The sequence below is a fragment of the Myxocyprinus asiaticus genome, chromosome 44 (assembly GCF_019703515.2).
Source record: "Myxocyprinus asiaticus isolate MX2 ecotype Aquarium Trade chromosome 44, UBuf_Myxa_2, whole genome shotgun sequence".
NCBI classification, from domain to species: Eukaryota; Metazoa; Chordata; class Actinopteri; order Cypriniformes; family Catostomidae; genus Myxocyprinus; species Myxocyprinus asiaticus.
In genome coordinates, this window is record NC_059387.1 from 32,145,571 (window position 1) to 32,171,058 (window position 25,488).

At 36.8% G+C, this 25,488-nt stretch overlaps 2 protein-coding genes across 2 annotated transcripts; both read left to right on the plus strand.

Annotated features, from left to right (window-relative positions):
* Positions 1-135: 135 nt before the first annotated feature.
* On the plus strand, positions 136-16,330 carry LOC127434543 (uncharacterized). Its single transcript, XM_051687360.1, has 15 exons — positions 136-514; positions 2,065-2,261; positions 2,765-2,834; positions 5,327-6,716; positions 9,123-9,257; positions 9,390-9,519; positions 9,911-10,039; positions 10,191-10,295; positions 10,382-10,545; positions 11,341-11,491; positions 11,583-12,389; positions 14,291-14,382; positions 14,479-14,593; positions 14,694-14,800; positions 14,969-16,330. Exons 2-15 carry the CDS (start codon positions 2,081-2,083, stop codon positions 15,179-15,181), a joined length of 3,789 nt encoding a protein of 1,262 aa, XP_051543320.1. The 5' UTR covers positions 136-514; positions 2,065-2,080; the 3' UTR covers positions 15,182-16,330.
* A 143-nt stretch (positions 16,331-16,473) lies between these two features.
* On the plus strand, positions 16,474-23,778 carry arf2b (ADP-ribosylation factor 2b). Its single transcript, XM_051687218.1, has 5 exons — positions 16,474-16,581; positions 17,515-17,670; positions 17,972-18,082; positions 19,694-19,818; positions 22,501-23,778. Exons 2-5 carry the CDS (start codon positions 17,523-17,525, stop codon positions 22,660-22,662), a joined length of 546 nt encoding a protein of 181 aa, XP_051543178.1. The 5' UTR covers positions 16,474-16,581; positions 17,515-17,522; the 3' UTR covers positions 22,663-23,778.
* Positions 23,779-25,488: the final 1,710 nt, after the last annotated feature.

Below are 25,488 nucleotides of genomic sequence, written 5' to 3' on the forward strand. Positions count from 1 at the left end.
TCATTCATTTCCAGTATGACTGTTTTGATCAACTCTGGTTGCCATTGCACATTTGATTGGCCACTTATTGCTGAGGTGTTGCCAAGGTTCATGATCCAAAATTGCAAAGATGAATGGAATATCTAGGAAGTGTTTTTACAAGGATTGTGAGAGGATATCTCGCCAGTTTATCTAAAAACACACAAGATAGAATAAAAATAAGAAAAAGTCTTTAAGATGGAAAGGTTCCTTCAGTGTTTGCCTTTTGACTTTGCCTTAAAGTGTTTGACTTTAATTTAACCAATCAGAGAGGCTGACACATATATTCCAGATGGCTGTTGGCTGATGGAGTCAAGTTTCACAGTTTGACATGTGCGTATGTTTGAGGTCTCGCTTATACTGGCTAAAACACTGTTAACTGTGAACCCATAGAGCTTAAAATATCTTCAACCAAGTGTGTTTGACTCGAAGAAGAAAACAACATAATTTTAGAGAAAGCTTCCAGATTTACAGAACTCTTTCCTGGCATTTTCAGGTATGTGATAATGTGAGAAATTGCATAACTCATGACTGGTATATAATTGATATAGGTGCATGTTGAATTGCTAGAAGCTAGTGGCTTTTTAAAAATAGAAAACAACAAATGTAAATGCATTATTTAGGACAATTTAAGCATGTCAATACAACTTGGTTTCATAAGTGTCTTGAAATCCATTGTGAAATTTTGTCTGTGTGTTTACTTGGCTATGTATTAGGGACAAATTTGCTAGATATGACAAACTCCATTTGTGTACATTTTAGGACTTTCTAACTTTGGAGATAGAATTTATAACTATTTTTATTTAATAAAAAAATATATATTTAAAAATATGGGTTTGTGACTATAATTTGATTTTATAGAAACACAAGTCAAAACACAATACTATGTATGATTATTATGCATACATATAGTCTCATATAAGCAGCTATTATCAAGGTCCAAGCAGTTTGGAAAAGTGGAGAAAATGACCAAAATTGTCAAATTTGAAAGAACGGATATGTCGGGGGCAAAGTAATTTCATTACTAAGTACTCTAGTTACTTTGTAGGTATGGTGTTTGCAGATTTACAAGGATTTCTTATCTTGTCTTGGCTTCCCTAGTGGATCAAATTGGTAGTACATCTTTCATTCACCGTTCAGTTAACTTGCTGATTATTTTGATTCGCTGTTAATGGAAACTGCTGAAATTTGGCATGTGTTCTCAGAGTATCCTGTTGTCCATGTCTACCAAATTTTGTGAAATTTAAACATTGCTTTCAAATGAAATCGTAAATGAAATGGATATATGGGTTGTTTCGCTTGACTCGAGGAATCAAAGCAGGCTTGCAAAGATGTAGAAAATGTAAAGTGCTTATTATAGTGCCACATAGGATCAGATGGGGTTGTGTATGTGCCAGATGTGGTGTCTCTAGGACTTAAGGTTTTTGCTGCCCACACACTTTTAGAGAAGAAGCTTCGACCTCTAATTATGTATAATATTATGGGGTATGTCCCCCTGTACAGAGCCAACGAAATGTGTCTGTTGTTTCTAGACCAGAAAGGTGTGAATGTTGTTGATAATGAAGGCACTCTGAGCATGTGCGGTTATGTTGAAATTGGAAACCAGGAGAAACTGACACAAAGGAGGAGCAAAATCATTGTCTGAAAGTTTGACTACACCAAACACCAATTGGAAATCTAAGTTCAAGGTGAGAAACATAAAGAGAGAGAAAAAAAATTAGAGGAATGTTGTACTGATAAATGATCTGGTGTGAAAGAGAGACTGAGACAGCTGACAGGAGAGGGACTAGGCAGCTCCAAACGTGCCAAATGTCACTATGCTATTAATATACATAAGCAACTGCTCTCCAGTGACCGCACTACAAAGTGAACACAGTATCTGTGAGTGTGTTTGTTAGAAAGTAAAAGTAATAAAAGTGATCATCCTCAATGCTTTTCTTGGAAAGAGTCCCTCCAAAAAATAGATAATCTGTCTAAACACTTAAAACTCTTGGTATTTGCCCAGTTATCTCACTGTCCTCAATTGGCCTTGTTTGATTTTATCAGCCGGGAGGACAGAGGAATGGCCATTCCAACCATGTCTCACTCTAGCAGGCTTCAGGAGGTCTCTACACTGGTATATCTGGACGAGGGTGCTTCAGCATCGGGCACAGAGTGTAGAGACGAGGCAAGAGCTTTTGAAGAACCAGGGCAAGTGGCCACGGAAGAAGTTGGAATATCATACATCATGGCACAGCCAAGAGGTGAGAGAAGACAAGTTTAAATGGATATTTGGTTCAGGAGATATTGCCAACAACATTTTAGACAGTAGTGGATAAAAGTGATGTCCATTTATAAACATTCTTCAGTGCCTTGAAGTTCATCTTATCAAGAACCATTTGTTGCTGTATCAGGTTCTTAAGTTATATACATGGTTCTATGGAGATTAAAAATATCTTAATGTTAAATTATTTGTTACATTATTGGTTGTTCTAGCTATCGTCAAGAAGAAAAAATGGTTCTCTCTTGGCATCAGGCTGTAGAACCATTTGTGGTGCTAATTGAAACCTATATTTTTAAGAGCATATTTGTTTGCACACTTGTAAATGAATAGATTATTCTCTTAATTTGTAAGAATGTGTGCCATATACACTATCACATTAAGAGGACTATATGGATAGGGAGATGTTGGAGGTATAGATGGTGAGGTTTTTATGTGCTAATGTTTTTTTATGTTTTATGTGAGGTTTTCTAAATATTTTTTTAGGTGAGGAACGTCAAACCTTTGGCTTTACATGTATAGAAAACAGCATCATCCAGTCTTGCGCCAGCAACAGGTAAATGTTGCAAAATATGATTGACTTTTTTTCTTATTTGGGTCGTTGACAAATAAAGTAGCTGTTTTTTTAGATGATAAATCTTTTAAAAGTCTAGTTTAAAACACACGTATAAATTTGTATAAATGTAATATATGTGCCCATGTTGGTTTCATACATTTAAAAAAAAAATGCAATTAAAAATAGAAAAAGAATTTGCTGCAATAAATAAATAATATTTAACTTCAAAATGTCAAGTGGTGTAAAAAAAACTTGCACCTTGAAAACATTTGTGTACACAACTTAATAATTCATTTAAAAAATATCTTAAGCACATTTCAAACATATAAATGTTTTTTTTTTTTTTTTTTCATGAATATGAAAAGCTTTTCTTAGGGTTACTCCATTTGATCTGAAAAAATGTGCCTTTTCATAAAAATGTCAAAATATATTTTTTTAAAATTATTATTATTTTTTCCATTTTTTTGTCACACAACAACAAAATGACAACCTGCTCGTTGGCTACACTGTTTGACTTCTTTTTTTTGGTGGAAAAACATTTATCAAATATGAATATTTTAAAACAAAATTGTTTTGGTTCTTATTTCTTAAAGAAATAATAATAAAATATTATTCCAAACTACTTATACCAACCTTTTTCAAGAATTTCAGCTTTTATTTAAACTTTTTTAATTTTTATTGTCTACGGACGGTTACACCATTTAGACATTTTTTACTTTAAGACCCAGAAAAAAATATCTCAGACTATAATATACTATAATACTATATAATAACTATGTGAATTGCATTTTTAAAGTATACAGGTGCATCTCAATAAATTAGAATGTCGTGGAAAAGTTCATTTATTTCAGTAATTCAACTCAAATTGTGAAACTCGTGTATTAAATAAATTCAATGCACACAGACTGAAGTAGTTTAAGTCTTTGGTTCTTTTAATTGTGATGATTTTGGCTCACATTTAACAAAAACCCACCAATTCACTATCTCAAAAAATTAGAATACATCATAAGACCAATAAAAAAAAAAACATTTTTAGTGAATTGTTGGCCTTCTGGAAAGTATGTTCATTTACTGTATATGTACTCAATACTTGGTAGGGGCTCCTTTTGCTTTAATTACTGCCTCAGTTCGGCGTGGCACGGAGGTGATCAGTTTGTGGCACTGCTGAGGTGGTATGGAAGCCCAGGTTTCTTTGACAGTGGCCTTCAGCTCATCTGCATTTTTTGGTCTCTTGTTTCTCATTTTCCTCTTGACAATACCCCATAGATTCTCTATGGGGTTCAGGTCTGGTGAGTTTGCTGGCCAGTCAAGCACACCAACACCATGGTCATTTAACCAACTTTTGGTGCTTTTGGCAGTGTGGGCAGGTGCCAAATCCTGCTGGAAAATGAAATCAGCATCTTTAAAAAGCTGGTCAGCAGAAGGAAGCATGAAGTGCTCCAAAATTTCTTGGTAAACGGGTGCAGTGACTTTGGTTTTCAAAAAACACAATGGACCAACACCAGCAGATGACATTGCACCTCAAATCATCACAGACTGTGGAAACTTAACACTGGACTTCAAGCAACTTGGGCTATGAGCTTCTCCACCCTTCCTCCAGACTCTAGGACCTTGGTTTCCAAATGAAATACAAAACTTGCTCTCATCTGAAAAGAAGACTTTGGACCACTGGGCAACAGTCCAGTTCTTCTTCTCCTTAGCCCAGGTAAGACGCCTCTGACGTTGTCTGTGGTTCAGGAGTGGCTTAACAAGAGGAATACGACAACTGTAGCCAAATTCCTTGACATGTCTGTGTGTGGTGGCTCTTGATGCCTTGACCCCAGCCTCAGTCCATTCCTTGTGAAGTTCACCCAAATCGATTTTGCTTGACAATCATAAGGCTGCGGTTCTCTTGGTTGGTTGTGCATCTTTTTCTTCCACACTTTTTCCTTCCACTCAACTTTCTGTTAACATGCTTGGATACAGCACTCTGTGAACAGCCAGCTTCTTTGGCAATGAATGTTTGTGGTTTACCCTCCTTGTGAAGGGTGTCAATTATTGATCTGTCAGATCAGCAGTCTTTCCCATGATTGTGTAGCCTAGTGAACCAAACTGAGAGACCATTTTGAAGGCTCAGGAAACCTTTGCAGGTGTTTTGAGTTGATTAGCTGATTGGCATGTCACCATATTCTAATTTTTTGAGATAGTGAATTGGTGGGTTTTTGTTAAATGTGAGCCAAAATCATCACAATTAAAAGAATCAAAGACTTAAACTACTTCAGTCTGTGTGCATTGAATTTATTTAATACACGAGTTTCACAATTTGAGTTGAATTACTGACATAAATGAACTTTTCCACGACATTCTAATTTATTGAGATGCACCTGTATTTGACAACCTTAATAGATCAGGACAAAACATGTCACATCATTGACCCATTTACATCCAATTAAATAACATGAATATGCATCAGTTTTTCAAGTAACTGCTGTATTTATCTTGGTAACTCTTAGGTTCCTGTCAGAGACAAAAAGAGAGATGAAAGCTTCTCTTAGTTCCCTCAGAAAATGTCACAAGAAACACAGAACCGAGACTGAAGACACAAGGACAACATGGGACACAAGTAGAGACAAAGACAGTGGACAAAAGAGCCGGAAAGACAGAGCGAGAAAGAGAAGATCAAGATCTGAAGCAAATGTTAGACAAAGAAACAATCCTTCTGTATTATCTAAACAGAAGAACGGCCGCTCCTCAAGATGCTCCAAACACAGGATCCACGGTGTCGTCAAGTTCTGCTCTACACCAGGGTGCTTATCTTGGCCTCAACAGGTCACTCAAACTCCTGACTTCCAAAATACTAGTGTCCATCTCTGGGATTGTCCTCAGGAAATCAACGCCAGCATTTCCCGTTTATTCCTTCACGGGTTGGAGGTTGACTTACCCTCTACCTTTGAGTCTCAAAGCACAATATCCAACCATTTGGAACCAAAATCTGACTCTGAGTCAGCATATATTTATGCTGAAAGCATCAAATGCTGTGATTCCTCTTGCTGTACCTTTCTAGCAGACTGTGATGCCCACAATCTCTGTTCCAAAGATCACATAGGCAGCAGGCGAGACCCTTTATCTGTCTGGAACAGCTTTGATGAAGCAGAAAGACTCAGTCGAGACTCAGATTGTAAAGACTCAGATAATCTGAACGTCTCGAATGACTATAAATCAAGCAGCAACACGTCTGGTTACAGTATGGAAGCTACAGCAGGCTCCGAATCTTCTCGTTACGGTGCCAGGTTCAATGCTAACTGCTTTGAGTCATTCTCAGTTGATGACGATTTTGACTCTACTTGTATTTACACAGACGAGGATCGGAGACGCGACAGAATGGCAACGGATTGCCATTACAGTCTCGCCGGGGCAGAATGGGGTTCAGCGTCCTCTGTATTCAGCAACAGTTCTGAGAGTTCATGCTACACCGCTGACCGCGACTCTGAGTCTTCATACTGTTCCATGGACAGACGAACCTACAGCTCTGATTCGGACAGCTGTGTCTTAGAGGGTCTTCTTGGTGAGTCATCTGTTAAAGGTTTTGAAAAGATTTACTTTGACTCGCTCAACAAACATTCCAAAAATGGATCCTGTGATGTGTTTGTGCCAGAATTTGAGGGTTTCTTCGACTCATATGATAAACAAGATATCCACAGAGACACAGATGAAGAGACAAGTTCAGATTCAGAGTCGGTGGATTGTCCTGAACTGGATACAAGTGAACTGTGGGGATTTGTGACTCAAACGGATCGCTGCCACTTCTTAGGGTTTTTTCGTGAGATGATTAAGGAAGCAACACAGGAGAAAGACAAGGAGAAAAATAATGTAAATGAGGGATTTCTATTCCACCCCAAACAGGTATGTGATTAAAGGGATCCCTTCATTGTCACTCAACCATATACACAAGTGCAACAGTGGGTGAAAGTCTTAGGTGCGGTTCCAAGCAGCATAGCAGTATGACAATTACAATAAACATCTGATTTACACATAACACAGTTTACACATCTTGTTACACAACACAATATACAATATACACCTAATAATATACAATATACAGTATACACAAAATAAGAAGACTGTATACAATAAAAATACACTGTACCATGTGTGACATGGTAGGATATTAGCATGAAATATTTTTACAAGCTTATTTAGCAAACATATTGATTGAATTCACATAGTGTCAGAATTATTGAGAATATTGAGATGAAAACACAAATATGCTTTGTTATTGAAGGATAATATTTAATCACTATACTAATTCACCTCTATATGCTCTTAAAAAAAGTTCAAAGACGTTTTGCACATATCAGACTCTCATATGGTCCACACTTGTGAAAATGATAAAAAAAAATAAAAAAAAATAAAAATTATCACAATGTTTTGAATATAAATGTGTAGATTGTGAGAAAGTTTGCAAAGAGTACAGAGGTGTACGTGCAAAACAGTAGAAAGACAAATAGTTAAAAAAAAACTTTAATCATAAAGGAGGATGGCAAATTTTTTCATGTTTTTTTTTTTTTTTTAATTGAATAAAATGTTTTTCTGCCTATTATTTTTTTCATTTACACTGAATTTTTTTGTAACTACACTTTGTCCTACATTCACAAGTTGTGCACAATGTATGAAATATCAGACGAAAATATTTTTTATAACAGAATTTGTAATGATTGTAATCTTTTTAATAAATGTATAATAATATACTATATAATATCATATATAATCATATACTATATATTCATAATACATTTTGTGCCCCTCCCCCACCCCATACATATTTATATAAATCTTCCCACCTGCCAATTTATACAAGCCAGATGAATATGAAAATGCATGAGGCGCCATTACCATTATGAGATGGCATTGAATAGAGAGCTCTACAATGCAATTATTCCTAGTAAGAATCACTATTGTAGAGCTCTAAAATTACGTTTATACTAGTAAGAATGCAATTGCAGAGCTCTCTAATTGAATTAGAGATCTCTACAATTGATTTTTACTAGTAAGAATTGCAATTGCAGAGCCCTGCAATTAAACATATCTTTAATGTGATTTTTTACTAGTAAAAATTCAGTTAGAGAGCTCTGTAATTGAAATTCTTACTTGTACAAATACAACTATGACGAGTAATGCTGAGAACTTTAAAAGATCATGTGGCCATCCATAAACCATGACTGTAGTAACAATGATTGTGGCAGAATTGACTGCAGACTTAAAGGTGCTATATGTAATATTTTTACTGTACTAAATCATAAAATGGCCATATGTCATTAGAGAATTAGGAAACACGCTAAGTTGAAACACTGGCTTCTCCGATAACAATGTTACAGCAAGTATATTCTACTTTGAAGTTTCCATTCCGGGACGGAATTTCTGTTTATGTTTTGTCCTGTGTGATCCCGCCCACTGCCCACTCACCAACCAATAGTATTTCGACACCGCCGGGTTGCCAGATTTGAACAAGTTTGCGGGCAAGCAACACTGCGTGCTGCATCATGGAAGCCAGCAAACGAGCTGGATCAGAGATAACAGATTCCACCCGACCTAAAAAGCCTCGCCATCCGTCTAAAATCCACCATGACCAGAGGCGTAGTAAAACAAGGATAAATATTGGAGATGCCTTTTGAAGATGGAAAGAGCTTAAAGCCCAGAAATCCTTTAAAACGGATGCTGAGTTGGCTCATTTGCATGTCAACATTTTGGCAACCTACATGAGCTTTGAGTCTGGGGCGGGGCAAACAACTCTCCAGTATTCTGAATTTGGACTGCAGTACCCATTTCAAATGCTTGTTGTCAATCTTACATATAGCACCTTTAAATAATATCATCTGATTGTTATATATCTAAAAATATTGTCCTCTTAAAGTAGCTTCATTGTAGTTAGCTACTTTTTGTTAGTAGCTTGTAGTGTACACATAGATGGCAACTTTTTTAAAAAGTAGCTTGCAAGTAGTTAAATTACTTAAAGTTATGAGTAGCCAAGCTCGTAGCTTGGGAAGCTACAGTTTTAAAGTAGCTTTCCCAATGCTGCTTCATGTCACGTTGTGTTGATTGCCAATTATCAGTATACATTTATTTTTTTTATTAGTTCAAGAGAACAAATTTGGACTTTGGTACTTTTTCCAAACCTTCTTTCAAGCAGATACAATTTTCATTGGTGTTCAATGTGTGTACATGTATATTCAGTATGTGTCCTTGATTCTCATTCTTAATAGGTTTCATTGATTTGTCAGGTCATGCTTTTCAGGCTTTGTCGTTTCTTAGTTTCTCCAGGTTAAGTATTCAGAATATCGTGAGGGTCGTGAATACTCATTTCTCCGCCACATCCAGAACGGTTCGTATGGAGATGTCTTCAGCATCCGAGACAAACAAACAGGATTTACATGTGCCGCCAAGAGGGTGAATATCCATTTTCTGCTCATTTATTAAAAATACTTGTCAAAATAAATTGGAATAGCTATTTTCTTTTCCAATAATTAGAATTTCTGACCTTATTTTCTGACTGATTGCATGCGTTACTCTCTTGTGAAGATTCCCCTTTGTAGTTTTAGGTGGGAGGAAGTGGAAACATGGAGCCGACTGGACTCTCCTCATGTTCTCCAGCTGTATGGAGCCGTGAGAGAAGGACCCAATGTGATTCTCTTCATGGATCTAAAAAGAGGTGATTATTCTGACCATGGTCAAAATAAATAAATACCTTAACAGAACAATTAGAAGAATGTTGGTTCAATTCTATGAGAAACATACAAGAGCTTCCTACAAGAACTATGAATGACTACTGTGAATGGTTCCTTAAGTTCCATAAGTAATCCCATTATAAATATATCTTGAAGTACATAAATAGAATATTAGACACTCCTTTAAGGGTGCTTGGAGAATCTCCAGAGGGTTCCGCCGGTGTGCCATGTGAGGAACCCCAAATGCTGCTTTGAGTATCTTTTCATTTTTACGGTGTACTTTAAGAATGCTATTAGAAACCAAGTAGAGTTAGGTTTGTGTTAATGGTCTCTCTCTCTCTCTCTGTCTGTCTGTCTGTGTCTCTCTCTCTCAAGGTTCTTTAGCTCAGTTGTTGAGAGTGAGTGGTCCTCTCTCTGAAGAACTGGCCCTGTACTATCATTCTCAGGTGCTTCAGGCCCTTGAGCATCTGCACAGCAGACGTGTCGTACACCTGGATGTGAAAGGTGAGTAGCATTGTCATGTCATTCCTTTGTAATCTTTAACTTAATTGATATGGAAAAGAAAGCTGATTATTATTCCAAAATTTATGAGAAGAGCAGCCATACCACGCATTCATTTTCTGCATTTTCATTGTGTGTATACGTGTGTATTTAGTTGATAACGTGTTGCTGTCTGAGGATGGCAGACAGTGTTTCCTGTGTGATTTTGGACTCTCTGAGACACTAAACCTGGTAGGATACAGCACCAAAACCTTCAGAGGTGACTACACATACTGTATATACACTCTATCCTTTATTACATCAATCCTGCCTTCCTAACTGTAAAGCATAATATTGTTTGCGTAGGAAACATTCTGCGTGGCACAGAGTCTCATATGCCCCCAGAGGTTGCAAGAGGAGACCTTCGTTCAGCTAAAGCTGACGTCTGGAGCAGCTGCTGTATGTTACTGCACTTGCTCAATGGACACCAGCCCTGGACACAATACTACACTCATCCTCTCTATCTAAAGGTGAGAGAGAGAGAGAGAGAGAGAGAGAGAGAGAGAGAGAGTGAGTTTGTATTTATTTTGAAATTACAAATTTCTGAAGATGCCCTTACAAATATAGATGGCCCTCCCTTGTCGGAAAGTTCATAAATGGGTCAAAAATGTCTAATTAAAATCTTAAAATGCCAATAAGTGTCTGAATGGTTACAGTTAGTAGCTGTAGATATTATAATTAGCTTAATTCAAAAACAAAATAAGTCATTGGGAAGTATATGTATGTGTGTACAGTATAAGTTTGTGAGTGTGAATGCATATATTTTCCATTTTAGATGTTAGTATTTCAACATCTTGGCTTATTAATAAAACTACATCTACATTTATATATTCAGGATTTACATTTATATATTCAGGATTTATAACTATATATTCAAATTTACAAGTAGTGTATATATTCAGATTTATATTTAGGATTTATAACTACATATTAAACTAATACAAACATATTCAGGATTTATAACTATATATTCAGATTTATAACTATATTTTGAGATTTTCAGCTATATATTTGGATTTACAACTACTGTATATATTAAAACTTAAACATTATATTCAGGATTAATAACTATATTGAGATTTACAACTATATATTCAGATTTTTAACTATATTTTCAGATTTACAATTATATATTCAGAATTTATATACTAATAAACCCCCCTCCCCCGATAATTAGGTATTTATGTATGTACAGTATATATACAGAACATATAGACATTTGTGATCCCATAACAAACTATGTTTAAATATGTTATGATTGTCAGATTGTCAGTGAGCCCCCACCTTTGTGGGAGATTCCTTCTGACTGTGACCCCTTGACCTGTGATGTCATCAAAGGGGGGCTGGTAAAGGAGCCAACAGAGAGAGACTCAGCATCCGAACTGCTGCAGAAGACTTATAAAGCACTCAAAACAGGTGACGACTGTTATAAAGTACTTATGATTGCAATGAAATGTGCATGCTCTTGAAGTACTAATGTACATTGGCATATTTTATGCATCTTTAGTGCGTAAGGTCTCTAGTCCTGAAGAATCAACCAGGCAACATTTAGCTCCTGTCAATGAGGACTGGCCAAATGTCATGTCAACTCAGAAGACCCCAGACTTCACGGACAGAACAATAGATCATACCTTCCCAAATGACCTCTCAGCACCTTCAGTCCACTGGGTGAGCACATGGAGAGAGCGAGCAGTGAATGAAGATGAGTCAGACTATATGGCAAGAGATTCGGCAGAGGAGGGTGAATGGGATGAGGATGGAAAGATAAACATGTGGAAAAAGGACAAGACGAGCAGCTGGATGGAGAGATACTGGGTGGTGGAGGAAAATAATGAGGGAAATGTTGAACAAAACTACGTAGAAGATGAGAGAGAAACCAGCAAGCTTGAATCAGATGAAGAGACAGACATTTGTGATAAATACATTTCAAAAGTCAAAGAGAACTTTGAGGAAACAAAAGAATGGACAGATGAAACAGGTGCTGATAAAAACAAGAGCAATGGTGTGCTTGATCATCTCCCAGAAAAAAGAGTGGTGTTTGGAGAGTGTGATGAAAAGAACAGAAGAGGTGTTTTAGAGGAAGCAGAGAGCTGTGATGGAGAGATCAGAAGCTTTGTGAGTGATGGAGAGAGTTATGATGAAGTGGAGAGTGATTTGGAGAGTCTTCGAGAGCTGGGCAGCGACTGGGCGCAGGAGGAATGGGAACCGTTCCTACAGTTACAGACACTTTATCTCCCAAAAGAAGCTCACCTGCAAAGTCAAGAAGACAGCTACTCTGATTCTGACGAAGAGTCGGTCACACTGAAGAAGAACGGTGAGAATGTGTTATTTGTTTTATTTGAGAGAGCTTGATTAGGTGTTTTAAATTTGTATACCAGAGACAAAGTACAGTTTAACCCTTGTGCTGTGTTCCTCATTGGCTACCACTCCTTGTGTTCACAGGTCAACATTACCGACCCATTTAAGTGGATTATGAATCTCACACAATCCATATAATATCACTAAATATTAACTTAGTGATAACTTGATTTCTAGTAACTAGAACAGGTTTTGTATGGGAGTCAGATTCTGCAGATTTTAAATAAATCCATAAAAGGATAAAAATGAAAATGAAACCTCGATTAACCATTTCATTATTAAAAAGTGTCCGCAGGGCCAGGGTAGTTCAGCAAGTAAAGACGCTGACTACCACCCCTGAAGTCGCAAGCTGGAATCCAGGGCCTGCTGAGTGACTCCAGTCAGGCTTCCTAAGCAACCAATTGGCCCGGTTGCTAGGGTGGGTAGAGTCACGTTGGGTTAACCTCATTGTGGTCGCTATAATGTGTGATTCTCGCTCTCGGTGGGGCGTGTCGTGAGTTGTGCATGGATGCCGCGGAAAATAGCGTGAGCCTCCACACACGCTAGGTCTCCGCGATAATGCGCTCAACAAGCCACGTGATAAGATGCGCGGATCGATGGTCTCAGACGCGGAGGCAAATGAGATTCGTCTTCTGCCACCCGGATTGAGGCAAGTCACTATGCCACCACGAGGACTTAGAGCACATTGGGAGTTGGGCATTCCAAATTGCCCCCCCCCCCCCCAAAAAAAGTGTCCGCAACATATATGCCAAAATGAAAAATACATTTAAATGATTTTATTTTCATTTTAATTTTCACTATAACAATGCATCATCCCTGTCAAATTAAAAAATAAAATAAAATTGATGATTTGACATTTCGTTTTCACTACAATCTCAAGGCAATTCTGCCTATTTTAAAATGAAAAGGCAAATGTAAATAAGAAATTGCAAATACATTTATTTACAAAGCTTTTTTTTAATATTCATGCAATAATAGTGAAATAATTTAAATTCAAATGCAAATGTAACGGTGGCCAGCTGATAGATAGCTGTGCAATGTGTATAAACCTCACTCTCCTGCACTAGCGACCGACGCTAGGGGTTGTAGCCTTTAGTCTCCTTGTTAGCGCACCCGCCTCCCATGCCGGAGACGCCGGTTTGAGTCCTGTACGGAGCGGGTAGAACAGGAGTGTCACACAAAGTTCAGTATTAATTTTATTTTTAATTTGATCTTTTTTTATTTAAATGTTCATTTTCCTTTTCATTCTCAACATGTAAATTCTGTGTTAATGTGTGGGTGGTGCTCAAGAGAGACTACTTTAATACAGTGCTTCTTACACTAGGGGGCGCAGAGAGGTTGCAAGGGAGATGTTCATTTTATGTGTCCTTCCGTGAAGCCAACAATCCATGATACAGTGCATTTCGGGCCTCAAGAGTTGTGATATCAAGTTCACATTTAAAAATACCAAGCTAGCATCAGCCAGCTGAATAACACTACCCTTAATTCAGTTGAGCAACTTCACCGCATTTTTTCCCAAATAATGTATCCAGATTTTTATTTGCTAAAGACCAACAATAGATGTTGACCCAGGACCATGCCTTTAAAATCATGATTAGTGAGTAAGTCATGTTGGTCCAGGATCCTGAAACGTTTTCACAAGCAGGAAACAGAATGTCTTTACATCAAATTTGCCTGTGATTTACATACATCTTTGAAGCATCTGTCTTGAACACAGATAAGGAAGTGCATCAAGCAGGCAAATGTAGTATGTGCATTTGTTGAAACAGAGCTCTGTGAACCTCAAAAACTTAAGCAACAGCCATGTTGATATCTGTGATCTCTTTTAATGTGTGGAATGACTATCTGCTTCCACAGGGCAACATGAGACAAATTTACCTGATTCACGCAGACCCCAACCTTTAACCTGTTCCCACCACCGTGACTTTGAGCAAGACCTTGCTGATGAGGTAAACACATAGGCCTACTGTATGAAAACAACAGTGTTTTATAACCTTTTTATTGTTCCAGAGCAAGCAGCTTAACCCTAGGTTCCTTCCTTAAAGGATTCTGATGATCTGAGCTCAGGGGTTTTCTCCTCCTGTAGCACTACAGACAGCCAGAGTTTCAATGTTGATTGGTCAGTGTCAACGGCTCAGACATCATCTTGCTACTTTGAGGGTAGGTTTCACCAGTCCTGTGAGTGCAGTTGTAAATGCATAAGTACTTGTAAAATCATAAGTTTGTGTGTATTTTTATTTGCCCGTCTGGACGCATGCAGGACTTGGGGTTGATATATGGGTGGAAGATGTAAGCGGCGAGAGTTTAAAGATCAGAGAGAGGCCGCAAGTGAAAATCGGACATGTTGCCGTGGGGATCAGTGAACAGGTGATGATTCTGATGAGAAAAAAATCTTATTAATATAAATCCAGACATTTATGCATTTAATCAAGGCTACATGAACTCAATGTGATAAGATGGCTGTAATGCCAGCCACCACTCTTTAACTCCATATCTCTATTAATCTCTAGTTGTTTTTTTGTGTATTGTATGTAGATATCTATGAGAGCCTTTAGTTTGGCCACTCTGGATGGGCGACTCGTTTCTCCAGACACAGAGGTGTGTGAGTCAGGCATGTGGTTGCAGTGTGTCCCCGCTCCTGACGGAAACCCCAGTTGGGACTGGAGGGTCAGAGATGGAAAACTAGAGCTGCAAGACTATGATGAACATTTGGATACCTGTTCTACACTGCCACTCTATCAAGAGTGACCTCCACAAACAAACTAGAGTTTTAGATGTCCCATTCCATTCTATTTGAGCCTTGCTCACTTAATTTGTTTTGGGTTCAGTTAAAGGGATACTCCACCCAAAAGTGAAAATTCTCTCATCTTTTATTCACCCTCATGCTATTCCAGATGTGTATTACTTTCTTTCTTCTGCTGAACACCAACAAATATATTTAAAAGAATATCTCTGCTCTGTAGGTCCATTCAATGCAAGTGACTTTGAAGGCCAAAAAGCACATAAAGGCAGCATAAATGTAATATAACTCCAGTGATTAAATCCATGTCTTCAGAGACGTTATGATAAGTTTGAGTGAGAAACAGATCAATATTTAAACCCTTTTTTCCTATAATTTATCCTTCCTGCCCAGTAGGTGGCGATATGCACAAAGAATGCACATCGCCAAAAACAAAAGAAGAACTCTTCTTAGGAGAAAAGAGCGCTTGGGAGGGCTTAACTGGAGATTTATTGACTGAAATATTATTCTGCTTCTCACCCATACATATCATATCGCTTCTGAAGACATGGATTTAACCACTGGAGTCGTATGGATTACTTTAATGCTGTCTTTATTTGCTTTGGGGAGCTTCAAAGTTCTGGTCACTCACATTGAATGGACCAACAGAGCTGAGATATTCTTATAAAAATCTTAATTTGTGTTCAGTAGAAGAAAGAAAGTCATACACATCTGGGATGGCAAGAGGCTGAGTAAATGATGACATTTTCATTTTTGGGTGAACTATCCCTTTAACAAATTCAGTTCAGTTGCAGCTTCATGCAATGTGAACTAACCTGTAATAACTGAGTTTTATTGAAGAGATCATTCACTATTTGTGTTTTTGAGATTTTTAAATAAAGATATTTAAAAGTCTCAAACTACTAAGCGTAACCATTATGTATCAGAAATTTATATGAGAGAATTATTTTGCTGCAAATGTACTGGTTTACATAAAATTGTTGTTTATAAAGTGTTATAGTTTTGTCTCGAAGTCAAGCGTTTTAACTTCACTGAAAATAACAGGGTATGTGAAAGACCAGACTGAGATATAATACATAAAAAATTTATTATAGATTTTATTATTTAAAAAAATATTTTATTTTAAAATATATAAATGTATCCTAAGTCTGTAAACTAAGGTTTGTCAACACATTGCAAGTGAGAGCTTCCTCATTTCCCAAATCCTACCGGAGCTGTCGTGCATTCTGATTGGACTTCACTTGCAGGAGGCGGGATTATGTGTTGTTCTTTTTTTCTGATTGGACTATTGCTTGTAATGGGCGGAGCCTGTCAAGCCGGTGTGTTGAGTTGCGACATACGCCATTTTGCAGTGACAGCGGTGCGCTGAAGCAGTGGACTCAGAAAGCTCGAGAAGTCCGGTTTAGAGGTGATTTTATTTTACTTCTTTGTGATGAACATGCTCACTTAATGACAGTTATTTCAAGACCATTAGTCATTGAATAAGTGACCGAATTCGTCATTTAAAGGGCCAGCTGGCTGCTTTTATTTTGTGTGTAGCTAGCCGGCTAATCTGCTAAAGATGGTTGGGTCAATAAATCAGTTTATTGGAGGAAGATCAGCCTTAAACTTCGTTTAATAAGTATTGTTTTTTGTTCTTTTTTTGTTTTTTACTTTAAATCTTCTCTAGACATTTTTTCAAGTATTTTTCCTGGTTAATAGTAGACAAAGCTAATGTTTTGAATAACGACAAAATGCGTTTTATTGTAGTTATTCTTTAGATTTTAAATTAAGTGTTATTGCAAGTTCATTAGACTTATAATAGATAGATAGATAGAAGTTGGATGCCCTTTCTGTTTAAACATGCCAATGTTTTCTGATATTGTTTGTTCATTTTACTAGCCATTTCTTCACGAAAACACTGAAGTCGCCTAATGTGTTACACACATTTTTTGTCATTTTCTTCTAGTGTTTTTGTAAATAAATGACTTTGCTTTGATGTCTTAATCAGTCTGTCTATAGATCCTTGTGTCCACCCCAATGTCCAAGACAGATGTTGTGCTTGTTTATCCTTGTGGAGTTTGATTCACAAAATAAAAAAATAAAAAAATGCCTGATGTCACAGTTTAAAACCCATTTTCTTCCTTTTAGGTTATCAGAATTATGATAGTTTGTATTTTGACATTAATAAGATGTTAAGCTCTATAGATCACACAAACATATATGTGTGAAGATCTTGTTTTGCTACCCAGCATAATCTAGAAACATTGGAAGCCGTGAAATTGATGCCCCATTGTCATTTATATGTTGTATGATTGTCTCTTCAAATTGTTAAAAAGCTCTTTATCTCTCATCTTTGCAGTTAAAAGCATGGGGAATGTCTTTGCTAACCTGTTCAAAGGTTTGTTTGGGAAGAAGGAGATGAGAATTCTCATGGTTGGTCTTGATGCCGCCGGTAAAACCACCATTCTGTACAAACTCAAACTGGGAGAAATAGTTACCACTATTCCTACTATCGGTACGCCTGAGGACGCCATCTGTTTTTTTGCTTGTTTTTTAACCTTTTTTATCTTTCACAGTGTTTTGGTTGTGCGATATCTTTAAACACACACCCTGAATACACATTCAAATGCTCTCAGTCAGTCTGACTGTATCTATCAGTTTGTCCTTGACTTGTGTTGCACAGAGCACAAAAATCCTTTGTTCTTATCTCTGCATTCCTTCTCATGTTAGTATTAAGTTAATTGGTGTATTTTTTGTGTTTAATTTGTGTTTGTAATGTGCTGGCTTTCCAGTAAAATCATTATTTCATGTTACAGGTTTTAACGTAGAGACGGTAGAATATAAGAATATCAGTTTCACGGTTTGGGATGTTGGTGGCCAAGACAAAATCAGACCGCTTTGGAGACACTACTTCCAGAACACTCAAGGTATGAGAAGCCATGGCAACAATCACATATGGAGGACCAAGTCTGCCAATATTAAAAATAAATAATTAAAATGTTTGCATACGATTGTAAAAAAGAAGTGTGCATCGAAATAAATACATTTTCAAATGTGATATTAGTATACTTTTACTTTATGTATTTCCACATTTATTTATTTGTGAATTTATTTATTTTCCACATTTATTTATTTCCACATTTATTAATTACTACATGGATTTATTTCCACATTTATATATTTCCACATTAATTTGTTTATTCATTTCTGAGAGGACATGTTTTCTACTTCAGGCATAGCAATTGAGATTGGAGTGTTCCAAAGTGAAGGTTGGAGGGCACAGTGACAGCTGTGGTTGACATAATTGAATGCGAGTCTTCTGACTTGAAATATGGCAACAGATGGGTGTGGACATACATTCAGAAATGGTAAAATATACCTGTGGAAGATCAAAAAGACTCTCATTAAATTTTTTCAACCACAAGTTGTCACTGTGGCCTCCAAACTTCACTTTGGTGAATTTGAGATTGATTGCTACGCCAATGAAGTAGAAAACATGCCCCCTCATTACCATATGGACAAATAAATGTAGAAATATTGAAATGTATACATGCGTTGGGGGCCTGGGTAGCTCAGTGGTAAAATACACTAGCTACCACCCCTAGAGTTCGCTAGTTCGAATCCCAGGGTGTGCTGAGTGACTCCAGCCAGGTCTCCTTAGCAACCAAATTGGCCCGGTTGCTAGGGAGGGTAGAGTCACATGGGGTAACCACCTCGTGGTCGCTATAATGTGGTTCGTTCTCGGTGGGGCGCGTGGTGAGTTGAGTGCGGATGCCGCGGTGGATGGTGTGAAGCCTCCACACGCGCTATGTCTCAGTGGCAACACGCTCAACAAGCCACATGATAAGATGCATGGGTTGACTGTCTCAGACGCGGAGGCAACTGGGATTCGTCCTCCGCCACCGGACTGAGGCGAATCACTACGCGACCACGAGGACTTAAAAGCGCACTGGGAATTGGGCTTTCCAAAAATTGGGTGAAAAAGGGGAAATCCTCAAAAAAACAAAAAACAAAAAAAATGTATACATGCATAAATACATTTGGAAGTCAATAAATGCATGAATATATGAGAAAATAAATACATGTGGTAATAAGTTTTTAAATACAAAGGAAATAAGTCTTAATATTCATGTCACATGAAAAATTATATTTATTTATTTCAATGTACACTTTTTTTTTTTTTTTACATTTATTTACAAATTTATTTATTTTTAATAGCGGCAGACTTGGTCCTCCATAATCACGAAGCTGGATTAAGCAGACATGAAACTTTGCTAGCTTGAAGCAACTGCTTACCCATAACAAAAAGCAATGTGCAGTTTCTGCTGCAAATCATATTTTAGCTCAAATATTCAGAATAAAACCTATGAGTAGTGTAAAATGACTGGAAAAAGTAGTTTTTGTAAGTTTTACATGGATATTATTCTGAAATCATGGTTTAGCTTGAGAATTACATTGAGATGTATGATATGACTTTATGGTGTGATGACAAAGATTTTCCTGATACGAATTTTTTATTTTTTTCCCCCCTGTGGCAGGCCTGATCTTTGTAGTTGATAGTAACGACAGGGAACGAGTTAACGAAGCCAGGGAGGAGTTGACAAGAATGTTAGCAGAAGACGAGTTGCGTGACGCTGTCCTTCTCGTTTTTGCAAACAAACAGGTGAGCATCACTTACAGGGTCCGAAATGAACATTTCAGCCTACCAGCCAGGTGGCTGATAGATTAAATTGTTTTTTACCAGCCAGTCGGATTTCTTACCAGCCATTTTTTAAAGTGGATTTGATAGACAGGGACAAATAAACAAAACTGAAAGCTCACATACTGTAACTTTAAAAGTGAACTGATCTTTTTAAGATTTGTTTATATATTTATTAAATATTTAATTACATGAAAGTTTTTAAAGTTCTCATGCAGTAGAGCTCATAAAGTGAATCTTAAACTACATGTTTTCATATGAAATCATTTACGAGCTTGAAGTACACATAACACAGTAACAGTTATTTTTTATTTTGAGTGAATTAAATAGGGCTGTCGATTTAACACATTAATTCACTGTGATTTTATATATATATATATATATATATATATATATATATATTTAAAAAATAACACGTTAAAAACAATTACCCAGTTAATCATGTCCCTGCCCAGACCGTATTAAGGCATATTCCTACCATCAGGGCAATTCAAGCTTGAAGGACTACTTATTTTCTCCAGGGGGCAGTAAGTGAAACTTAAGCTGTATAGACAATGCACAGCTTATAGAGATAACATCTCTATTATCAACATCAGCAGACAGCTCAAGATGAGAACACCTTCTTGTGTTCAAACACAGCTTGATGGAGTGCAAATCTGAACGCAGGGATCTTAAAATGTATTTTTCTATTAACCTGACACAGCGAGCTAAAAACGGTATGTTTATGACGCGACGCAACTAAATTGAGACGCACCAAAAGCGTCTGTCTGGCAAGCCCTTATAATAAATCTTGAACTGATTGACAAATTTGCAAAATGGATTGCTGTGAACTGTGTTCAGTAATATGGAAATAAACAATATATTGGATTCCAAAGCCAATTTTTGTACTGTCTCATCAATGTTTTACTTGTCTGCCACAATAAAGTAATGCATTTTAATTATCTGAATTATTATTTTTTTATAATATTATATATATTATTTATAATAATTTAAATATAACTATTTATGATTATTTAATATTGTTATTTTAGGAGCTTTTTCAGCAAATATTTATGTATGTGAATTATTGCATTTAATTGGATTAATTAATCTGCATACCATGTAATTAATTCAGTAAAAAATTTGAATTGGTTGACAGCTCTAGAATGAATTAATTCAGTCTGATTATTACAGTCATCTGTTGTGGACTGATTCATAAGTCTTATTTAAATCACTAAAAAAAGCTGGCTCGTAAGGGTCATTCCTTCGGGGATCAGACAACACTCGTTGTGCTGTATGTTTTTTGATTCACTAAAATGAACTCTCTAAAAAAGTCTTTTGACTGGAAATCAGACTATACTCTCACATTTTGTTTCATGCTGTAAATTCAGTAGCAGTGTTGCAACACTGAATAATAGTGCAGGAAAACCATTTTAGTAAGGTTATCCGTCCGCATCACCGGAATAATGCACGTTGGAGAACCGTTAAAGGAACCGAACATCATGAAAATCATTCCATTCCCGTATTATTATTATTAGTAGTAGTAGTAGTAGTATTTTTTTATGATTCTGAATAAGAACTGCTTCTCGGTTCCCAACCCTAATACTTCAACATAACTTTAAAGCAATCATTACTGGTGGTAATTAAAACTTACTCACATACCCACTCCAAATCCAAGAGCAGACTTATTTAAACTATTGCCAATCTCTCCAGCACTGTTTGAAAAAATGGAGTAATGATGAGGTCTAAACAGGTTTTCAATGACTTCCTTTCTTAATAGACTGGAGTCTCATCTGCTGATTTTCCTTAGTCAACACGAAATTATAATTGACCATATTTACTTTTTAATTCACGTTCTTGGTCTTGTTGTGGACAAATTATCAGTTCACGTTATTCCACAGGAAAAAAAGTGTTTTCTTGTATGAATCGCCAATTTTCTCAATCGAATCAATTCACAGTGGATAAAATCAAGTCGCATCCTACATGTTTTTCTCATTCAATATCCAATTTTACTCTGAAATACATCACTTTATAGAAGTAAAATGGGCTGTGAATGCCATTTCAGGTTGACTTTAAATTATGAATGTATATGTTGTTAGGCAGGCTCTGATCAGTGTAAATCTTGTCAACGAAATCTCTGAGGAAAATGCACAAAACAAAAGTTATTTTTACACCACGCACTATCGTCTTTTACTGCTTTTATATTTTTTGGGTGCGTTGATCCATTTGTCATTCGAGATGCACATTTAGGAAGGCCTGTGCGCTAAAACATCTGTGTCTATTCTCCTAAATTTATGTAAAAAAAAATAAGAGAAGTTTATTATCTGAGTGCAGATCATCACTTCATTGTATGACGTCAAAAGACTTACACCCTGTCTACATCGGATGTGAGTGGCACGTCGCGTCAAAGGCCATAGAACCCATTATTATCAACGATGCTGTCCGTTCCTTTTTGCGCTGCACACGCTGGCGCTACTACACAAATTAAACGGTTTAGAACGTCCATGTTGATGCGGCCTCAAGCCGTTGTGTTGCACCGAGTCAATTGACAGGGTGTAAAACCATGACTTAAAAAAAATTTGTAAAATGAACACTGGCTCTGCTACATTAGTTATAAACAAATCAGATATTGTACTTTTATCTGGTTTTGTTTCCTGTCCATCACAGGACCTGCCCAATGCCATGAATGCAGCTGAGATTACAGACAAACTGGGCCTCCACGCCCTCCGTCATCGTAACTGGTACATCCAGGCCACCTGTGCTACCAGTGGAGACGGACTCTACGAGGGGCTGGACTGGCTCTCCAATCAGTTGAAAAATCAGAAATGAGCTAGTCTACAGTCTCCAAATTTATGTGTGTATGTTTGTTGTATGAATGGATTGATGTGTGTGTTTGAGCGAGTGAGGCACACACAGCTACAGTACTGACCCAGACTATGACTTAACTCAGTACTCCTCTGTCGCCCCCCTTTCTTTTAGGTTTGGGCATTGCTGACTCAGACTGTGTTTGTGTGCGTCATACAAGTGCATAGTAAAGCGTTTATCTTTAGTATGCACGTTAGCAAGAATGTATTGTATTCATGTGTGCATGAAGGCTTCTCTGTGTGTTTGCTTGGTATGGGAATGACCCTGGCGTGCCTTTTATACACACATCTCTTCTCGTTCCACCGCACAAACTGTTTTATGACTAGGTCCATACTGCACCGTGGTTTTTACTTGGCAAAGATAGAACCACATTCTCAACTTTGAACTGTTCTCTGCAATAACCCAAACTTCTCCTACACCAGTGTTTCGGGCATGCTGAATACATGACCCATACACTTTCACAATGTTTTAAAGGGATAGTTCACCCAAAAAATGAAAATGATTTCATTCTTTACTCACCATCATATCATTTCAAACTGGTATGACTTCCGTGGTGCATGAAAGGGAGACATCTCGGTCCCCTTTCACTTTGCATCTTTTTTCCATACAATGAAAGTGAATGGTGACTGAGGCTGTCATTCAGCTTAATTCCTCGATTTGTCTTCCAGGTAGGAAGTTGTATTGGTTTGGAACAACATAAGGGTGAGAAATTATGACAAATTTTTCATATTTGGGTGAACTATCCTTTTTAAATTGACATAACCTGCCCTGTGTCTTTAAGAGAAAAAAAAAAGCATTGTAACCTGTATCAGGTCAGGATCAATTTGTTTAGATTCCCCCAACCACCACCTTTTGAGTCATTTGGAAATTGTGCTGTTTTATTTTTGGCTTCTCAGATCTGTGTTTGAATTTGTGAATGTGTCCGAATGTTTGTAGTGGAGTTATGGGCAGATCTTTGGTTTCCTGTTGTACACTACCTGTTTCTAGCCGCCACACAGACCCCAAGCACAATCACCGACTGCTGAACATTCCCCCCACCAAACTGTTGGATATGATTTGAATTAAAAACGTCAAATATTATGTGTTTCTCTCTTGTTTATTTCTTGCATACTGGAGAAATGTATGCAGTAGCATGTTCCCAAATTTTATTTTATTTATAAATTGAACTTGCATTGAAATGACACTTTTTGTTTAGTTTTTTACTTGAGGCTATACTTTATGGCTAAAGTCCAAAAATACAATGGCCTTAAACAGAACTTGGTGTAAGCTTTGCTTTATTATATACAGAAGCAAATAAATAAATTAGTCATTAATAATCATATAAGTAACATCCTGACCAGACTGATGGATGTTGTCTTTAAATATGATACACAACGGGTCCTGTCTCACTCTGTTTAAGTTGAAAAGGAAAAAAATCTTATGGAATGTCAGTTTCACATGTTTATGGCACCATCTAGTGGTTATTTGTGGGGGGACAAAAAGTGGTTTCAATGTTTATATCGATCTATTAAAAATTACTCTTATGTTGGGATAAATTATATCTTTAATAAAGTGACAGGTAATGATTATATTATTACTGATATTTTAAAATCAGCATTTGCTGAATATAAGCAACTTATGCTTGGTTAAAATTTTGTATATTATTTTATTGGAAAAGCATGTTGAAATTACATGCATCGAATATATGCCCACTAAAAAAAATCAAAAATCACAGAGCTTGAAAATTCTGACATATTCTTTTTACAAGGTATATTTAAAGTGTGAACTTATATTTCTTTGTATTTTCATATATGCAGCATGCTCTGCCATTATAAAGATCTCATTATTTTACATTACTATATCTATGATGATGTTCCTGAGACCCAGCGAAAAACGTTTTACAATTTCCCTTTTTTAAATGTCAATATTGTGTTTGGTGCATAAAATACAAATGATGCAAACTGTTTATGGAATGTTTTTATTCATATTGTATTTGATGTACTGAATTGAACTGTGTTACATTTCAATCCATATTTATAGACCAAGGAGAAGTTGTCATAGCCAAACTCAAACATTTGATATCTCTGAAAACCCAGGGAGTCCTCTGATAATACTAGGGTTGGGAAAAAGATCGATTCTGTTACAAATCGTGGTTCTTGTGCCAAACGATTTAAATAATGCTACAATGCTTAACAATAGATACATATGGGAATCTGTAATTGTGTTAAGTTCCACACCAACATGTTTTCTGTCTGAGAAGTTTTGTCTTTTTAATTCTTTATGTTTAGGCCTTTAATGCACCGATGCAACAGCCATCACAGCGCCGTTTGTTCACTGTCGGACGTCAAAATCTGCTGTGATCAATGTTCCTGTTATTATGCATAATCCAAAAGTTTATTTGAGAGGTGTTCTGGAGAGTATTTGTCAGATTCTGTCTGACTCTGCTTTAATAAATAGTTTAGCTGTAAAAAGGCTTATCAAACTGTTGGATTCCGTAAAATACATTTCGCTCTCCCTAAATATTTCTAATCTAACAGCCATTCATGCGCAGTGGTAAGTAATTATGCACAATTACCCGCCACTGTCGACAAGAAATGCCACTAGACACAAAGACGCGTGCTTGAGGAAACACAACTGATTATATCTGAAAGAAAAGGTGAAAGAAATGCCGGTGATGAGCGTGTCTGATTTTTTTTTTTGTTTTTGTTTTTTTTTTTTTTCAGAAGTTCATTTGCGCTTTGGCGCCCGCACGCCCAGCGCGTGTCTCGCGGAACACGTGTAAATGGTCAGTTCTCACTTTTTTTTTTTTTC